Source organism: Plectrocnemia conspersa, unplaced genomic scaffold (genome assembly GCF_051122295.1).
Source record: "Plectrocnemia conspersa isolate PC_06_02 unplaced genomic scaffold, ASM5112229v1 ptg000001l, whole genome shotgun sequence".
Lineage (NCBI taxonomy): Eukaryota > Metazoa > Arthropoda > Insecta > Trichoptera > Polycentropodidae > Plectrocnemia > Plectrocnemia conspersa.
In genome coordinates, this window is record NW_028277165.1 from 22115014 (window position 1) to 22136073 (window position 21060).

At 31.5% G+C, this 21060-nt stretch overlaps 1 protein-coding gene across 22 annotated transcripts; it reads right to left on the bottom strand.

The window, feature by feature from the left end:
- Window positions 1–1284: 1284 nt before the first annotated feature.
- On the bottom strand, window positions 1285–18273 carry swm (Zinc finger protein swm). 22 transcript variants are annotated; one of them, XM_088198982.1, is made up of 25 exons: window positions 18137–18273; window positions 12758–12876; window positions 11796–12193; window positions 11639–11719; window positions 11302–11444; window positions 11120–11224; window positions 10534–10826; window positions 9832–9966; window positions 9553–9685; window positions 9324–9490; window positions 9112–9245; window positions 8915–9046; window positions 8073–8159; window positions 6624–6818; window positions 6429–6561; window positions 5533–5648; window positions 5330–5404; window positions 4815–4919; window positions 4631–4734; window positions 4307–4445; window positions 4011–4139; window positions 3849–3938; window positions 3660–3776; window positions 2648–2695; window positions 1285–2575 (listed from the first exon to the last, which is right to left on the bottom strand). In XM_088198982.1, the coding sequence occupies exons 1-25, from the start codon at window positions 18193–18195 to the stop codon at window positions 2528–2530; spliced, it is 3285 nt and encodes a 1094-aa protein (XP_088055108.1). In that variant the 5' UTR covers window positions 18196–18273; the 3' UTR covers window positions 1285–2527. The 22 variants fall into 22 exon arrangements, 18 of the variants coding, with proteins under 18 accessions (XP_088055108.1, XP_088055099.1, XP_088055089.1 ...); XM_088198973.1 differs by having other exon boundaries at window positions 8073–8162; XM_088198963.1 differs by having other exon boundaries at window positions 9553–9712.
- Window positions 18274–21060: the final 2787 nt, after the last annotated feature.

Consider the following 21060-nt stretch of genomic DNA (forward strand, 5'->3'; position numbering starts at 1 on the left):
GCGCCAGTCGACCACACGCTGGAGTTCGCTAATTATAGTGTGGTAGAGGTGGGGACCTTCATGAGGTTAAAACCCAAACCCTTGAGGGAGTGATCTCTCGGGCGACCGTCCGAGGTAGAAGCGCGAGGCACTACCCATGAAGCACAAAGCAAAGCATAGTAACGCAAGCAGGGCCAAAAGGCTCAGCCCCTTAAGGTGTCCGAGGGCCGAGGCTGCGACTGAGGCAATATATACACCCCTCTATAAAAACGGGGTGATACTGTTACAAGGATGATCCGCAAATACATGCAATTGCACAGCAATGCAGGTCGCCAATAAGAGCACTAAAGGCCAACCCCACGCTCGGGAGAAATACTAATGAAAATCCATAAAATATGTAGTACTACTTCTACTAAACTACTTTTTTTAACACTAGTGATTATTAAATGTTAAGTTAAAGAATGAATGAAGTCAGAATGCTATTTTGATGTGAATAATACTAGCAAACCATAAAAAATTCCAAAAATATTTTCACAGCTTGATCAATTAAATATTAATTATTGTTAAATAAAATATATAACAATTTACACTGCACGATTAAACGCATCTGACTTAAAAATGTATAATACTATTTATATAAGATTAAAGCAGCCTAATTATTTTTAAAATTGTAGTTGAAAAGTTTGGCCACCGCTGACGTACATGATATTTTAATCAACATACTTACACAGCTGGCACGTTATGAAGAACATCACAAATAAATTGAACTTTAAGTTCCAGATTCTCTGTCTTTAAAAAGACAGAAATCCATATTAAGCCAATGAAAAATCATGTTGCTAACCGAGAGAATTATTTATATTTTTTTACTCCTTCATTTTTTTGCCATTGATCAAAATTTTTTTTCATTTCATTTAAAAAAACATAAAAACACAAAGATAAACTATGGAAAATTATTGCTTTTTTCTTCTTTAGTTAGTAATTTTTTTCTCTTTTATGTATATTTTTATCTTTAATTTTTTTCAATGGCATTGGAGTCTGTTTTTTACATAGTTTTTTATTTTTGTCAAAAATAGCATAAAGAAATGTGATCATTTCTTTTTTCTTTTTTTTTTCTTTCAACAAAAATCTACATTTCATTAGTTGACAATGTTCATTAGACTACATCAAACATGACTTATTACATTAAATATATAATATATAATCAATAAGTATATAAGTAAAATTAAAACCTATATAATATATTACTGGTAAAAAAACCCTCAAACATTAATATTACATAATGTGTATTTATAAAGAGAAACACTATTTATGCCAAATTTATATAATAATATAGAAATTAACAACTTTCAACAACAATATTTGAGAGATATGAATAGAAACGAGCTTTGAATTCGAAGCTGATACAAAAGTGTACTACTTTTTGTTATATCGTCATTAAAACATAAAATAGTGACTAAACTCAAAATCTATATATACATACATATATTTATTTATAAGGCGTAATATCTAAAATTTCTTTATAGATATTTTTTTCAATAAGTGAAATAAATACATTCTTCCTTAGCAATTTCAAGAAAGTGTACATAATAATAATAAGAATAATGGCGACATTAATTACATCTAAGATTAATGTAAAAAAAGCTTATTTAATAATTAACCAAACAAAAAAGGTTTTATTTAAAGCGCGACTTACGCCTTCAGCGAAAACTATACGATAAATAGTAGACTAGATGTCAAACTGAATGAATATACGCTATAAATATATATTTTATGAAAAAATGTATCCAATAAATGGAAAAAACGACAACATAAAGAAACTCTCAACACCGACTCTCTTCAATGTATAATCGTATAAAAAATACTATTTTACGGGCTGCTATTTTACTCTAACACAGATTATTGCATCAAATAATAAAAAAGGCACCGGATTTTAGTCATTGATCCATAAACAATTACTTTGATACACCTCCCGGAAAGATTACTTCGTTAAGTGCACGGAAAAGCTAGTAATATAATGAACCAAAGTAAGACTAAAGCTAAATACGAGATAAACGTATCTAAGCGTTATTTTTTATACACGTAATAAATATCTATATAGTACAGAGAACGAGATACATTTATTTGTACTTTTTCTGGCTATCTATGATTGCCGTTAAATTTTATTTAGAACGTTAGTTTTTTTTGTATGTATATAATTTGTAAACAGATAGTTGTCGGTTCGCATAACGTTCACGGTCTACACGAAAACCCTTTTCCCTTTTGTAATTATAAAACCTAATCTGCACCTTTCGTCGCGAGTTTTACATACGTTTATACATAATTTGATAATTTTTGATAAAATCGCCCATCCTGGCCAGTCCTAGCTACAATTTTTTTTACATCATTGTCTAACTATCTATGTATGTATGACTAACAGGGATTAATACAAATATAATAATATTACAATTCAAGACTGTTAACGACATTTTAAAAATGGTTGTAAATATTTTAATTTTGTAAAAAATGATGATCGATGAGGGTAAACGTCACGCGTGTAGCTTCTTAATCGTCAACGCCTCCAGGATCTCTCTTCCTCCTTATCCTTTCCTTCGTCATCCTATAAAATGAATAAAAATTTAAGATACCATTAAGGTGTGAAAACTTGATGGCCAAAATAATTTAAGCTTACCTCTGAATCGTATGGTGGAATATTCTCTACGAGATTCGGATCCCAATCCTGAAATATATTTAAACCATGTTATAAAACATTCTTATTAGGTGATGCATAGCAAGCATAAGCCCTTTCAATGCTACGGATGGCAATCAATGATTCTCATTAACCTGTGACGCATTTCAATGTTTTCGATTGGAATTTTTGGTATTACCTCAGATTATAATTTCATATATATATATATATATATATCAAATTAAAATATATTTGTACAGTAACAGTTATTCTAGTAATGACAATTGAAATCCTCGACTAATTAGTAAGTACATTTATTCGCAGTTGTAGTCGCTGTAGTGGTAAGTGTTATTTGAGCTGATTCGATCTCATTGGCTCTAATTCTTTATTGTTTCCATTGCCATTGTGGTGTTTTTGTAGTGAGAATATCAGCAACGAATATTAAATATAGAGTTGGTCCAATGATGCTGTTTTGTGGAACTTTAGATTTAATTAAATGAGTGATATTTGAAAAAAGAAGTACCTATTTTTAAAGTTTTTTTCAATGTGTTGCGAAATCCACTACACCACACCTTATCAAACACTTTGATAGGAACATCTTCATAAAGTCGTAATTTTATTTTTTGTTTCGAGAGATTAACACATTTTCTTGAATGATTGGTGGGATATGTATATTTGATTTATTAATCCATTATATTTTTGAATGAAAGCAAATTAGTCTCTTCACTAGATTCAATAAATTTCTGAATGTTTATTTAGTCGCAGGATCATTGTAACTATAATAAGAAAGTGATTTGAAGAATAGCCTAAATTAAAATCATAATTTGTATCCGTAGCATAAAAAGGTTGAGATATTATTAAGCATCAATAACATTTGAGCTATTTCAAACAAATAATTTGACAATTATGAATCGTCGAATTCTCTGAAATAGAAGGTGCCAGAGTTTTTGTTGAACTTTATGGAACCGCCTATTTCAGAATCGTTTATTAGTTATATATACTAATATAAGTTTACCTCTCTAGTATATACAGGAGACCGAGGCCCATATTCCTCAGAGACCATCTCTTCTATGTCAGTTGTTTTTTCTGGTAGGGCTAGTGCTGCGCTGTTATTTGTTGAATCCCAAGGAGTCTATAATTATAAAAAAATAAAATAAATAAAAATTGAATGTTTAAAATATGTATAAAGTGCAATGGATCATACTTTTAAAAACGCAGGGTTTGAACTATCGATAGACTGTAATTTGTCAGACGCTGAGGGTTGCGATTGAGTTGATTTTGATTGCCAAGTTACCTGAAACATATAAATCAAGGTTTAACAGCAATAACATTATTTTTTTAATTTATTATATAATAAAATAATTACTGTAAGAGTCCTATCAATGAATTGTCTTCCTTTGGTGGCAGCTTGTTCGGCTATCTTTCTCGTCTTGAATTGCAACCATAAAGATGGAGTTTTAGTGTCAGCCACATTATCAACGATTTCGCCAAATTGCTAAAAATAAACATTATACACAATTAAAATAAAACCTTTAATTCAAAAAATTTAATTCTCTTTTATATATTAATAATCGTTGTCGTCAAGATGTTATCTTCGAACAATTAATCCATCATCGCACAAGACTCTTTAAGATTGTTAAAATGTATCAATAATAGACATACCGTGAAATGTTGCACGAGCTGATCCAACTCGTCCATTTCATATCCAGAGACGAGGAAAGAGCGTGGACGATTATCGACCGTTTGGTTGACGAATTTCGCAACAGTTGCAGCTTTACTGAAACGACCCCTCGGAGACACCCTAAATAAAAAAAAGTTTATTTATTGAAATAAATTATAAATTTTAAAAATTCAAGATTACAACTAAACGAATACATCTTAAAAACTAACCCAATTTTTTTCCTATTAATTCGAAAGCTTTGCAGAAGAGATTAAAATTAAGCGTAAGTATTAATCAACATATAAATAAGCGACTCTTTTACATACCTATTGATAAATCCGCGCCTGACGGGCGTAGATGTTTTTAGCACAAGTTGTTGTCTTTTCAAATCGGCGACGTGCTTTTGAAGTTCTGAAACGTCTTGTCCTTCCTAAAATATAGTAAAAAATATAACAATAAATAAAATAAAAAGATAAGATGGGCAGGATAAATAATATCAAAAACACGTGCTTGTTGTTTGGTGAAGAGATCCAGCTCGGCGTCGAGAATTTCTTTCTGCGTCTCTTCTTTACTTCTAGGTATCTTTTTTAGCACACCGAAAGCAGATTTTTTGACCTAAACAGACATTTTCAATACAGCATTGTCAAAAAATATATAAAGTTAAGATAAGTAAAATTAATACTAATACCCAAAAGCTAAGTCAAGCACATTTCACAAGTTATTTCAAAATTCACATACATATATGTATATTTCATAGTTACAATCTGACAATATTACAACAAATTAGTCATGTATGATACCAGATGTTATTTTATTTTATGTATGTATGAAACAATAAATTAATAGAAAAGAACAAACAAATATGTATAAAGAGAAAGAACAAAAAACACACTGTGCAAACTTTCACAATACCATCGTTATTATATAACAAGAGCGCACAAAGCGAAATGATCTTTTTAATTCATGTCGAGTGCAAACTTAAGATTATATAATAAAAACGTTGCAAATAAAAAACAAATTTTAACCATTGGTGTCTTGGCATTGTTTGCTGAAGACAGAGATATTTTTCTCATTGAATTGACCATATAAACTTCTTCAGGCTACAACATCAAAAATAATATGTTTGTAGTGAGACAGACTAAAGTAATACAAATGTGCAATATTGTGCGATTAAAAATAAATAAAATCAAATTCAAGAAAAAAATATTTAAGTGAAGGCATTTCTAACCTGAGGTATATTTTTGTTTTGGTTTGACACTAGTTCTTTCTTCATCTTTTCGATGTTCTTCTGGACGCTCTTGATTGTATCCAGCAATGATTCTTTTTGAATGTCATTGCATCCTCCTGGTTAAAAGATACTTACATTATTAGTCATTATTTAAAAAAATCTAAATTAATAAAGTATAATTATAATATTTTAAATAAAAAATATATTAGGTTGTTTATTTACTGAAAAAAACTTTAAAAAGTACTTTTACACCTAATATTGCTTATTTTACTATTATATCAAGTTGCTAACATAAACTGATAACACATACATACATAAATACATGCTCAGATTATTAGATTCGAGCACAGGTTTGTAACAATTCTACTTGTTTAGACAATTTTTAAAATCGACAATTGTTTAATTCTAAATCTGGTAATTATTGTTCAACGTCTTATTATAATACTTTTGCACCAGCAGGTATGATCAATTAACTACCAAGACGCTAGTATTGTTTGTGTTAGATTATTGAAAATAACTTGGGTTATGTGGAGAGAAAAGTTATTTGTCTTCACAATAGGCGTCAATTTTTTTTGACAATTTTGCTCTGTCTCTAAGAAACAGAAAAAATAGATACAAGATGACTCTGAATAAATCTAATAATCGGAACAATCTATACAATATATAATATATTTATTTAATCACTATGTCTGTCGAGCGGTTTTGGTAGACACACAGCTCTAAACGAATTTATATTTTAGGTACTTGATAAATAAAAAAAACATTAACTTTCATCAAACTCTCAAATCTGTGTTTTGCTACTAAGGTGGCTAGATTCATGCAATGGTTCGGTTAATTATTCCCAGAGTGATTATGAGACGCCCTCAAATGCATATACGAACAACCAGCGAACAAACCTGATTCCAAGCGCTTGATGAGCATTTTTTGATGCTGTAATTGTTTTTCGAGGAGCTGTTGCGAGCGGCGATTCAGATCTCTGGCCAACTTTGCCGCTCCTTCTCCACGTTTGCGCACCATTGCTGCTAACTCCTACGATTATCAATCATTAGTACTGCATAGAAAACAGATATATATCGATTTATGACACATACGGCACTTGGTTGCTTGTCCGGTTTGATATTCAAATCGGAAGACGATGATATTACAGCAGTCTGGTCTTTTGATGCAGCGGTGGGTTCTTCGCCGTTTTTCTTTGAGTCTGCAATTGACGCGGGATCTTCCTTCGCAGACGCTGGAAGTGTCTGCGCGTTGTGATTGATCTTTACGTTCTCTTTGTTGATAAGTACCTATTTGAAATAAATGTATGATTGAATAATGAATATTATAAAAACTATTAGACATCTAGAATCAGTATAAATATAAAATTATTATTTTATTGATCGTAACATTATATGATTGTAAAGAAATGTTAACCTTCACAAAACTAAGTGGGGTACATTTGAACCCCAAAATTATCGTTATTTCAACCATTTGTTAAATATTAATAATGTAATCTATAACGATATCCCTATAACAAAGTCCCAATCTTTTAAAATCATATTATTTTTTAAAATATGGCATGAATAGGTGCCCCCCATATTTTAATAGAAATGGGGTGTAAAAATATCAGCCGCGGTGAAAAGGGTTAAAAATCATAGAGCATGCTTGAAATGAAAATCTAAATTAATTTCACTAATATATTATTCATAAACTCTTTGTATCATAGAGCATGCTTAAAATGAAAATCTAAATTAATTTCAATAATGTATTAACTTTTAGTTCATTAACCCTTTGTAGTCCAAAGTATTTTTAATAAGTGTTGACCCAAGTACAAGTCAATTTGAATGAACAAATTTAATTGAATATTTTAATAATTACATATTCTATAAAAATAATAATAAATTCTATTCTGGCAGAATTAACTTTAAAGTCAAATTATATATTTTTAATATAAATAGTATTATATTAATTGAAAAAATATTTTTTTTATTTATATTCATTTATTTACACTAGAATATAATTTTTTTATTGAAATTTAATTTTTATACTCGATTGGAATATAATTGATATCAATTTAAGAAATGTACTATTATTCTTTTATTATATTATATAGAGATATTTATATAATAAATGAAATATTTGAAAAAAGTTTTATTTATTTAATATGTAATATTATTAAATTTAAAATATGCTTTTAAATAACTTGAGAAAAAATGTCCAATAATATGAATATAGGAACTGCCAGTAAAAAACAAATGTCAAAGGACTCAATTTGAATCTGGGGTTACTTTGAACTCCATGTCGGTTCTCAATCCCATTTTCGAGGTTTCGGTACTCGAGTGTTAAGGAAGCTATCCCCGAACTGCAATCTGAGATTGCAAGGAACCACTGCATCTTATCATATCCTTGGTAAACATAGCCACAACCTAATAAATACATATGTAAAATCGAGGTAGAAGTTCTTATAGTGTTTTGTTTAGCACTTTACACAACAGTAGTAAATGAAACAAGTTTATATTATATTGATACTAGAAGCCGCAATGATAATAATAATAGCAAACCTTGTTGTGAGACACATGATTATGGTTGGTGGTTAGGCGTTCTTTCGCAGGAATTCTCGTAGTCGGAGGAACATTCTCTTGCTTACTCTGCTGAAAATTTAATAATAGCCAATTTGTAAAATAATGGAATATTTCTTCACATATTTCAACTACACATCCTTAAAACACGTAGTGGCATCTCTAATACATTATTCTTTCGACCATCTCCTCACACTTCAATCTTTCATTAAAATCATTTTATTAACCGCTTATCGTCTACGAACGTACAATATGCGCTTGCAGACTACTGGCTCAAAACGAACAACCTGTATATCAAACACGCTTATTAAAAACAACAATATTCGTAACTGATAGAAGCGTAATAAAAGTTCTCCACTGTAAAAAAATTTTTTGCTTAAAGCAAATAGAAAGTGTTTCATTCTCAGTTGTGAACGTTTTTCCTAAAAAGCGAGAAATTACTCGTTAATTTGTTTTGATGTAAGACTTTGTTTTAATATTTACCACAAAAAATATTATTTTTAATCAAAGTTTATTAACCCTGAACATTGTCAATAATAAAAAAAATAATTAAAAATATTTAGTATTTGTCTTTTGTGATGAAATAAATTTAAATAAAATATACAATTACAAAAAGTGGGCTAAAAAAAACAGTTTTTTTTTGGCACACAAAGTATAAAAAACCCCAGAGGTAAGGCAGATAATCTAATCATCCTACATAGGTGATTTTTCAATGTTACTATTCTATAATTTCTCTTTTGTCTTATATTATATACACAAATAGATAAAAATTGTATTATTGCTTTCATTTCTTTCAGATAATTTAGTCTTTGTGTACAAATTACCTCCGAATTATGCCAAAACACTTTGATGAAACGATTGTTTAACACGGCTTCGGTACTCTTATAGGCGACGTTCGCTTCCATGTGACTGAAGAACGTTATAAGGGCGGCTTCTGGATCATCTTCATAATTGACCTGAACAATCAAAATAATTAGAATCTAATCTCTTTACAGGAAAAGATTTATCATAAAACATTTACCTGAATGTTTACAATCTTTCCGAATTTACTGAAGTGATTGTTTAAATGTGTGATATCATTCATACCCCTAGGTATCTTCTTTAATTCAAGAGAACAATTTCCGCCAGCGGCTTTCGACATGTGACGATTGGGTCCTGAAAAAATATAATATGATTAGCTAAGTTCTTATTATTTTATATGATGACGTCTGCACATCTTTTATAAATAAGTACCTAATCTGTTGAAATCAAAAGATTTCTTCTTAATTTGATGTGCTGGGAGGGAAGCGTGATTGTTGTTCGCCGCCGTCGGATACAGAGGCACTCCTCCTTGCGAGTTGATTCTTTGATTCGAATTCGGAGCAGCGGCATTCGGATTTGCATTCGGTTGCATATCAGCTCTATAATAAAATCTATTAGCACAATGCTACCTACACTAACCTAAAAATTAGCTAAATGTTACCTTGCAATCGGCACCGGTATCAACTCTCGTTGCACTGGATGATGTCCGTGCGGCGGAGGATTGACAAACGGGTAGTACGGCGGCGGCGGCGATGTGTACTGGCCCGTCGCATTTCTCGTCCAAATGTCAGGAGCTAAAGGATTGTATTCAGAAATACATCCTATAAATAATTGAAATATCTTATAATACATATACTTCATTTAAAAAGTATACAACTATAAAATACGTAGATGCAAGACGGATACGAAAAGAAAAACCATAAAATTGCTCGTCAAATACCTGATGACGGATGCCTGTTAAGGGGGAGTCGGTTCATTGAGAACGACATCGAGTGGGGTATGACATCTTCCAAAACAACGGGGTCGGTTCCATGGTCGAATTGACACAGATCGCCACGCATGCAGTATCCCTTTTCTATAAAGAAATTTATGATTAATTGTATTGGAAACATAGGATAGTTTTAATATAAAAACAGTTCAGGAGCTTTATATTATAATCCATTGCCTACTATACCGTAGCACCACAGGCGTTGTGAAAAATGTTGCTTTACCTCAAAATGCTCACATCTATACATTAAACAACACATTTATACATGTACAGGCTTTTGCTTCCAATAATGATAAATACAAAAACACTGTTGCCTACTACTAATTTTCGTAATAATACTGGGTCATTTGTTGTTATCTTGGTGAACGCCTTGACACCTTTTCTATTACTTATTTTAGAGAGACCAAAAGGAATGACAACCTCATAACTATGAAAAATCTTCATTGAAATAGGGAAACCGGAAGTGTTGATTCGTCCTACTTTATTATTAATGCAAAGATGTGATGTTGAATATCAACTATTGAAGAGCTGCCATAATATGCCTGAAGATGATACCCTTGCTTAAAAATAAAATGTCATACGTATCTTTCCAATTCTCAAGATTGATCGATATTGATGTAATATTTTGATGTCTAAATAAAGATATAAACAAACCGTGAAAATCTCGACAGCGCTTCTTTTGTGATGTGAAAATTCCGGCTAGTGTCGTAGTGCCTCTCTGCTGGTTACCGCTTTCTCCTGGATTTGAATCTTGAGTCGGCGTAGCGGTTCCGCTGACGCAGTCTCTTCCTCGTCCTGTTCTCTCTCTCTCGACGTCCCTTTCTCTATCTCTATCAACTACCTTTTCCCTATCGACTCGATCGCGGTTCCTCGATTGCCTATCTCTTTCTCGAGAAGCCCGCTCTCTCGGCGGATTGGTAACTGGTGACGGGACACGTTCTCTGGATCTTTAAACAAAAAGATTCACACGATTAATTCAAGGTAAAGATTTGTGCAATAATTGAATCATAATACGTTTATATGTTTTATAAAATGTTCCGTTTACTAGTTAATATCAATATCACAATGAACTATTGACTTTTTTAAAAGAAAAGAGATAAAAACACTGTTTAATGATGTTATCGAAGACCGAAATACATGCAAAACCGTTATTTTCTATTTTAATTTCAACATCCTACCCACAATATTCATTAGATTCACAAAACTAAGATTCGCTCAGATCCATAAATAGAATTTATACCTCGATCTACTCCTGTTGACGGGTACATCTGAATCTGAACATTGTGGGGGACTTCTATTACGATACCGAGGAGCACGCACAGGGGGCGATCCCGACCTTGATCTTCTAAAATTAAAACCATTTATCAGCATAACTATTTTTGGGTCTTATGCATATGTGCATCTGATATGAATTTGAATTACCTTCTTTCGTATCGATTGGCTTGGTAAGGTGGAGATCGATTTCGCCATAACGGTCTGACAGCAGCGCCTGATCTACGTGCCCTGTCCCAAGACCGACTGCGAGATCGAGATTTGTACTGTCGGCGACGCCTTTCTTCTTTATCCTACAAAAATAATAGATGATTAACTTTGAAGTAAAATATTCTGATCTGTTCTGATTCTTCCGCTACTATTAAGCGTATATCCTTTTGATGCAATATATGTAGGTTTGATTAAAACTACTATAATACTATCTAAGCTTATAGATAATTAACATAATTTCAATCTTTCAGACAACATTAAATAGCTTTAAACTTACTGAATCGCTTTTCCTATCGCGCTTAGAATTCCGGGCGTGTGACTGTTCATTTAGGCTATCTTTTAAAATATCAGGTATCACCTAAAATAGCACAAAAAATAATATCAATCATCATATCAAATATTCAAATCAAAGCAATATGGTCAGATCGTCTTACTTTCACTAGGGTCTGTTCTGTTGCATAAGCGGGTTTTTCCTTCGGTACAGTAGCGGGCGTAAACTTGGTCGTCCTATTTAATATTATCCGTTGCTGATTACCGCCATCCTTTTTGCCGTTATCGTTCTTCACTCTGTTGTCCGTCTCCTTTTCGGCCTCGTTTTTGGTGTCTTTCTTGGCACTACTCCTGATCGCCAAAGATTCATTTTTTTCTTCTCTGCTAATGTTCGTCACCTTGGCCTGTTCCTGAGGTTCGGACACCGCTCTGGATGAGGTTTCTGCGATCGTCGGCGATGTTGATCTGGCATTACTATCGACATTTTGCTCGATGTTCTGCGGCTTTAGGTAATCTTTAGTTTCTAGGGTCTTGAATAACAATTCGACAAATACTTCGGTTTCTGAAACGAGTAAGTAATAACTAAAATGAACAAGACTGTGTCTCAGGATAGGTCAATCTAAAAATACACTTGATTTAGAATATAAATATGACACTCTCACTGTGAGAGATGTAGATCTATAAATAAGACATTAGTTACCCTCCTCAAAAATATTTTTATATCCGATACAAAAATATGTGTTAAATTTTAATTCAAATCTGGTGAGTTATGCTATTTATAAAGTAAATAATTATATATATTTTTGCCATAAAGATACGATAGCTCGATTTATGTACAAAATTACAAATATTTATATTTGTAACAATAATTATTTTATATGACAAAAAAAACTATATATTCAAAAAATAATAACAAATTTTAACAAAAATGAATTTAAATTTAATTCTAGAGAAATAATGCATATAGAACTCATTACAGCAATCCATTAACATCACTACAACACCAAAATTGTTGTCTGAAGCGTAACGCTCAGCTTTAAATTAATTTTATCTATAAGAACACCTTTTAATTGCGATTAATATACATGTCTGTAAAAATTATTATTTTTATTAATTATATACATACCACTTTGAAGAAAGACATATAACTGATCTAAAATAGCATCACGGAGATCATCAAGAGGTTTATCTTTTTTAACAAGCGCATATACGTATTTTGCAAGAGCGGTTGGTTCTGCATCGCATCTGTAAACATAAACGAGCACATTTATATAAAATTTTAATATATAAATATTATATTTAATCACAGAGCTATGAAAACAGTTTGGCGACAAATTAAATGGTCAGAATAAAAATATGACGATTAGAAATAAAATAATGGTTATAGTTATGTTATTCAAGGTCAGAATAAAAATAACATATAGTCAGAATAAAAATATAGGACGATCAAGTGAATTAAAAAATATATTATGACATTTATGAATATAAATGGACAATTTATATTTATAATTATTTATTTAAAAAATATCATATAAAATATCTCGCTCGCACCTCAACTCTTGATCAGAACAGTGAACACCCCATGAATAACTCTCAATGAATCTGTTTAATTTTATGTAGGACGCGAAGGTATTCGGAGCAATGAACGAAGTGGGAATAACGACAGAGCGGCAGCGAAGAGCACGCTTGGCTTGTGTTGACATCTGATAATGTTGCAAGCCCAACCAAACAAATTGGCCCTAAAGCACCTCAAAAATGATAATGAACTGCCGACATGCGAATGATAGATAGACCAGTTTTACCAATCTCCAGCTTTATAGCAATAACAACAATATTCGATAACACTATTGCCATCTGAAAAAAATAATTCTGACTATCTGTCAACATAATTCTTACCACTTAATATAAATTCTGACCAGTCCAATATAAATTCTAACCATCTAATATTTATTTAAACCGCTTATATTCTGACCCGAAAAATACAAGTGTTAGTGTTCATATAAAAAGCTTTATAATTTATTTAAATTATGTCAATCATCAAAGCATCAAATTAAATAAGACTCGAAGCCTGTTCATTTAAAATTTTGTAAAAATTTAAAAAAGTATGTTTTTTGGCAATTGATGTAACCATGCCAAAAAGAACAATTTACACGCACAACATATATTAATAGGATGTCGTTATCTGCATTATATTGTGAGATAAATGTAAGATTGAATTACTTTTAAATTAAATAAAATAAAAATAACTACTACTTAACGGAAATACATACGTTAACTTTCTTTAATAAGAAATGTAAGTTGATAATACATTAATATTTATTAACTTCTGACATTATATCTAAGCAGGAAATCATGATGATACGTGTTCTTAATTGTTTTAAATATAAAATTCCAAGGTAAAATATTTTATATGGATAATGCATTGTATAAAATTTAAATTAATTATTTTGTTTATGTATTGGTATGCTATTAAATAAAAAAGAATGCAAATATTCAGTAGTGGGAAAGAATACGAAGGTGAGTCCACTCACGTTTTTGAGAGAAAATAATTTTATAATAAAGGTTTATTTTAAATCCCAGAAAGTTGCCTTGATTATATAAAATCAGAAAAGAAGAAAAATTCTTATTATAATAAAAAATAATGTTGGTTGGAAATGTATGTTGCTATTGATATAAGTAAAATTTTTACTGTTTTTCAGGTAAATAAGAGAAACTGCAATGAAATTAATAAAAAAATATTAGGTATGAAGTAAGATGAATTATAATATCAATCAGACTAATTTCATGTGCTCTTTCGATTGAACACACTCACATTACTCTAAAATAAGTAAAAAATATAATTAAAGACAAAGTGTTAAGTAATTAGACTTTGTAGGTTTAATCGTGTCTATTTTTTCGAAGAATACTGCAGCAAAAAGGTGTTGTTTCATGAGTAGAAAAATTGGGCGAGACATGAATCTATTATGTTGAATCTCGTTAGAATATATAATGAAGGCATGCAAGCCTTTTAAAAAATAAAACAAATTAATAATTAAACATGTTCGTTTACTTGAGAGGGCAAACTAATTTTATCCGAAAATTTCTTATTAACACTTAACATGCCAATGGCAATATTATGCGTCGTTTGTAAAAAATTATATTAAAAGCAGTTGACGCAAATATGCATCATTCAACATTAGATGAAGAGAATTTTACATATATTTTATATAACTAGCCACATTCTACATCACAGATTTAAAACCTCTGCCTAATATGTAAATTCATGGGTATTGACTTTATTTACGTTCATTGAAGAAAAATATTGAATTTATAGAGGTCAAAATTTATAGCAATTTTAACATGTGATATTTTCATTTAAAAAAAACAGCTGCCAGTTGCATTAACACACGAGTTTTCAGCAGACTATAGTAGCAATAAAACAATCTTTGAAGTTAAATATTTCACTGTAGCTATAGGTAGTATCAGCATTTTGTTGTGAAATTTTGCAACAGGTCTTTCCTTGTATGATTTAAAAATTGATACATTATAGTTACACAATCTATTTCAATTTTCATTTTTTTTATTACACTGATCAACGTTTATTCAATCCTCATAACAAGCCATGATTTATAAATAAATGATAATTTTTATTTGAGAATTTAAAGATATACATATTAAATAAATTACTACATTTAACCCTTAGTGTTTAAACATGAAATTAATTAATTTTTAGCAATTTGTGCAAAAAATCAATTAATTGTCAGTAAAATATTATTTAATAAAAAATAATTATTGGTTAATTAACCATTAACCCAAACTGAACTCAAAAACATTTTCAGCAAGCCATTTTCAGAGAATTTTCCAAGCCAAAACTCCAAGCCATTTTCAGAGAATTTGATATATAAAAGGAGGTTTAAATTAAGATGATTATTGCATCAAGCACCCGCTGCATCTGCCGCGCAATTCTAAGCAGACCATTTTTTTATTAATTCCAGATGTTGAATGAATGGGTATTTTTTAAAAAAATGTCGTGCCTATCTCAACATAGATGTTGCTGGTAAAAAAAACGACGTCAGATTCACATTAACATAGAAGTTCAATGGGTTAATTACTTGCATAATCGTTAAGCTTTTTGAATTTTATAAAATATACATAATACAATGTCGTACAAATTACTGATCAAAAGGAAAATGCTTAATTTTTGATTAGGGATGTCATTTCAGCTTTTTAAAATCACCAGAATTAGGATCAGCTGCGATTGAATCAATTCAGCAAAATTTTAAATACATAATTTTATCGAATTTATTAAATATACAATAGTTAATAATAAAGATCGGATGGGTATCGGCATTTGTTTTGTGCAGATTTGCATATAAATTAAATAACTAAAAATAAATTAGCTGCAATTGAATTATTGAGCTGATTGAAATAAAATCTGTCTTAAAACAACAAATACAAAAACATAACGAACTTCACAAAATTTGTGACGTACAGCTGTTTTGAGATAAGCGTTAAACGATAATATTTATCGATAATTTAAACATTTTGTTTCGTTCAATGAACGAATTCTGCGAATTTCTGTCATAGTAGATACCGCCGATTCACTATGCTTTTACACCTTCAAAAAACATTTGTGAAATTCGATTCACAAATGTTTTTTGAAGGTGTAAAAGCATTTTTTTTATTGAAAAGAAGCGTCTCATTGTCGCGCATTTCGAAACAAAATAAAGGCAAATAAAGGACCATGGATTTTGAAGAGGCTCTAGCCACTCAGGTATTATGACAGCCTGTGTTGCTCGAGTACACAAAGTATAAACGAATGTTCGAGTAATTGAATATTCAAATATATTGTAAATAGCAAGGGACCTAAAATATACCTCAGGGATGCGTTTATTTAGAAAATTTTAGTGTGCAACTTAAAATCACCCTTCAGCAACAGAATGTACTTCATTTAAACCACACTACGTCGAGAATACAATGATTTGTATCTCAACGTTTCTAGCAAAAAGGCACTAGGATACAAATATGATTACAATACGTAGTCCCTTTTGAGGTTTTTTTTTAATCCTCTCCTTCAACAAACAAGATTTTGATTTACTGGGATTTCATAAAATGGAACCTTATTCTAGAATGCTATGAACTAGCGTATCGTATAGAACGTGAATCGCTACTAAATTTTTAAAGTGACACGAGCTTTACATGTCGAGGCTAAGCATCCTAGATGCTTTTTCGCAAACTAAGCCATGTGCATATTAAATCTCCATCCCTGCTTGAATGTCACTGACGGAAGTATTTCTGGTTTAAAACACTTCCTGGGAAATACAAGAATGTGATACAATGCTGAAAGACAGTCGGTTATCAATTGACCAGCTCCAGTGAATCCGGGACTCTGAAACATTTTCAGGTCATCGGCATATAATAAATATTCTAAGATAGTGAGAAAACTTAAATTGAATCCCTGCGGTACTCATCGGAGCGACGATTACTATAGCTCACATACTAACGGCGGCCACTTAAGTAACTCGATAAAAGCTAACAAGTCCGTGAGCGAATTCAAAGTTACTTAACCTTAGAAAAAGTTCATGACAACAGTTGTCATAAATTTTTTTTTTGCCTTTGAAAGGCACAAGAGATTGATGAGCTGACAAACACCATATTTTTATTCCATTTCGTACATTTCCAAGAATTAGGAAAAGATGAAGTTTTATGTGTTGATTATTAGAATGATTTTTAATAACAATTTTGCTTTCCAATCTATTTTTCTAATTTTCTTTGATTGGAAAAAATATTAAAATAAGACGAAGAGAAAAATAAATGTGTTGAAAATTAGAACACGTTCTCTTCAACCCATTCACTGCAGATGGCATGCTATATCATACGAAGTGAACTTGTGGTTTAATAAAAAAAGCTATAATATATGACTACCGTTTGATTGTATTTGTAAATGTGCTAATTTCACCGTTGACGTATGTTACGCCGTTCCAGAAGGGCTTCTAATTTGGAAAATAGTCCCATAGTATTCTAGATGTATAAAAGTTTTTATACTGAGTGTTGTATGTATTTGACCGCAAGAGAACATTTGAAGCCTTTAAAAGGCTTCGGCAAACATAGGCTCAAAACGAACAAAATAAAAATTAGTTAAGATGCATTTTACGTGTCCAGTATAAAGACCATATAGACATAGAACTGGTGTTCAGCAACGGAGGACCGTCGAGTAGCAATAAAAATAAAGATATTTGCGCAAATTTCTTATGGTGGCTTTTGAAGCAACGACTCGTATAAAAACGGGTAAATGCAGATACGATTTTGCAATTGATAAAAATCGAGTATAAATAGTGACGGAATAGAAAGTGGGCGACGCGAAAAAATGTTTGATGTGATGGTATTTTTTTTTGTCGAAACTTAGAAAATGGTCGTTCGGGGCGCACGCCGCGCAATGTGACAGATCGAAGCGGGTATTTTCGGACACGAGTAACGCGGCCATAAGTTGGCAGTGCGGGCGGGCGCAGACTCGCGGAAGGCTTACAGGGGCTCAAGCACGGCGGCGAGCCACGTCTTCAACGCCTCCGGGTTCTCGATTAGCATACTGAAGCCGGACGGGGGCGGCTACTCCTGGCGCTTACTCTCGAACACTCCTCGTCGACCCGACTAACTCGTGAACTTAACGCTTCGAATCGCGGCCATGACCGTCCTGGCGTTACTTTTTTAAGACGCATTATTTAATTAAGTTAACCTATTATATTTTATCAAAAATTACTTTTTATCCTTTTATTTATTTAACGCGAGAGGATTTTCATAATCTACTAACTAAAAACTGTATTACATATTTTTATTTGAAACATTAATGCTCAAAATTAGGCTGGTCCAAGCCAAAGCCCACGGGCCGCATGCCCGATATTTTATTTTTTCTAAATAAGTTGTCAATATATAGCTTAAAAAACAGGTAAAAATAAATTGATTATTCTACTTTTATGTATTTGTATAGGCTGACAATATTTATCAGAATTCAAAACGGGATACGCAGCAACCTTTCATCCTCCTCCTATATATACACGTCCAAAAAATTTACAATTTTTTCTTAAAAACCCAATAAGGAAATATATTATTTTTCAGAACTTACAATTTTTGTGTACAAAGAAAAATTAGTAAATCTTTAAGACAAACATAATTACATGCTTATATAAAAATAATTATGGTAATTTTTTTTTAACTTGCTTATTTTGTTCTAAAACGTGTAAAATGCACAATAAATTAACTACAAATGTTATCAATAGCTATTCTCGGTTTCTTTTAATTACAAAAGTATTGTGCAAGCATTAATTTTGTTCCGCTTTTACTGATAGGAGAACACTAAGAGAAAGGCCATACATTCGACGACAGTGACAACAATTATCGTAAAACTTTGTACTCCAATGCCTTATGGCATTTTCGATATATAATCATTTTTCTTAGAACGACTACGTAGCCCCCTTAAATTTGTAGGCCACAGATATGTGCCAATTTCGCTGTGCCATAATCCGCCACTAAATATTTTCTAATAACATTAATCATTGAGTGAACATTTTTAAAATTAAAATTTACTTGATATTCGTGGAATAAACATTTTTATTCAATTCAAAGATGATAATGATTAACAAATTCTGTCAATGTTAGCCGTCACAGGGCTCCAAATCTCTCATTTTTAAATTTAATTTACTTAAAAGGCTAATTAAAATTTCGAAAATAACTAATTTACTTACCGGAATGAGAAGTATGCGATTTTATTTATACTTCTGGAGATCCATGATTCAATCACTGCTTTCACATTCACAACACTCCACGTCAAAGGACGGAATGAAAATGAAAAATAAAAAAAAATTTACGCGAATTGGGGGTTAGAGCAGCATGAATTTGATGCTAAATTTTTAAGAAAAACTTATTTTCTGATGAGTCACATTTTCATCTCTCTAAGCATGTTAATAAGAAAATTTGCTACAAATGAGGCAAAGAAAATCCTCATGTGACTCATGAGAGAGCATTACATGCACAAAAAGTGTCTATTTGGTGCGCATTGTGGTCAGGTGGCGTCATTGGGCCTTTATTTTTTAAAACGACGAAAGTCAGACTGCAACAGTCAATAGCGAGCGCTATAGACGCCAGATAACCAATTATTTAAGGTACGAAATCGAAGATATTGATGTGGAAAACAAGCGGTTCCAACAAGATACGATTTAATGTTGAATTTATTTTGTGGGTTTACGTCTTGTGTCTACGCCGGCAAACCCGAAACGTTAGAGCACCTAAAAACCATCATCCGCCAAGTTTTAACCGAGATATCGACCGAAATATACGAGTCATCGAAAATTATATCGAAATAATTGGGTGCTGCATAAGGTTCAGAGACGGCCATTTAATTAATATCATAATTATTAAAATACATTAAATGTCCGACTAATAAAAACAATTCGAAGATATCCTCAAATTTGTGGGTTTTTTTTAAACAAAAGTTTGGAAACTGAAGTTGAAACATCCTTTATATTCATCATTTATATACACATTAAAAAATATCAATGTTTTAACAAAAAAAGTAGTTATGCAACGATAATTATATGCCAATAGGTACATTACGTAGTGAATTTTGTACGTGGGATATGGCCATCGAATAATATGATGACTCTGTAGTCACAATGACCAAACAATATGTTATCATACATAAGATTTATAAAAAAATAATTAATGTAAAATACTTATATTTTTTAAATAAAATATATTTTTATCGTGTTCATGTTAAAATAGTTTAAATGTGAATATTTTGATCAGTATTCTTATAACATTGAATTAGGTTTTAATATTAATTTTGGTTTGAATTGCGAATTAAAGACAGGAATAAAAGCGTTCAAAACAAGTGTAAAAGTAACCGAAACTGCTCGTAAAGTAAATTGTGCTTGCTATGCAAACTGCTAAGATACGTTAGATGCACAGTGAGTGCAAAAATATGGTGTCGTACACGAGAGTCCAAATGACAATGAACGTCATGTTCGTCCTTCTCCAGTCGATAACGACCGACCAAAGGCATTAGTTTGTAGCATATGTAGGTTCTGATGGCTAATAATGAAATGACCTTTTTTCGGACAGCTGGCGGGGACGCTGCGTACTAATCCTCAGCAATGGCGAGAGGGGGAGTGAGAGAGTTGCCAGTTCTCAAAAAAATAGCACCTTCTCACATTGAGCGGCTGTGTGGTAGCACTGGGAATTGGCAAAACGCCGCCACAAGTTGCATCAAAACCACGTACAACAATTTGAGAGAAAGCAAATAAATTATACTTTATTAATTCAACAATAGCTTATTATTTAAAAAATCCCTGTTACAAAGCTTTGCGATTCTTTCATGCTACGGTAGTTATCCATTTATCAATCATATAATATATAACGTACGACAATAATCATTTACGGTAACAAAAAGCAGTTTGT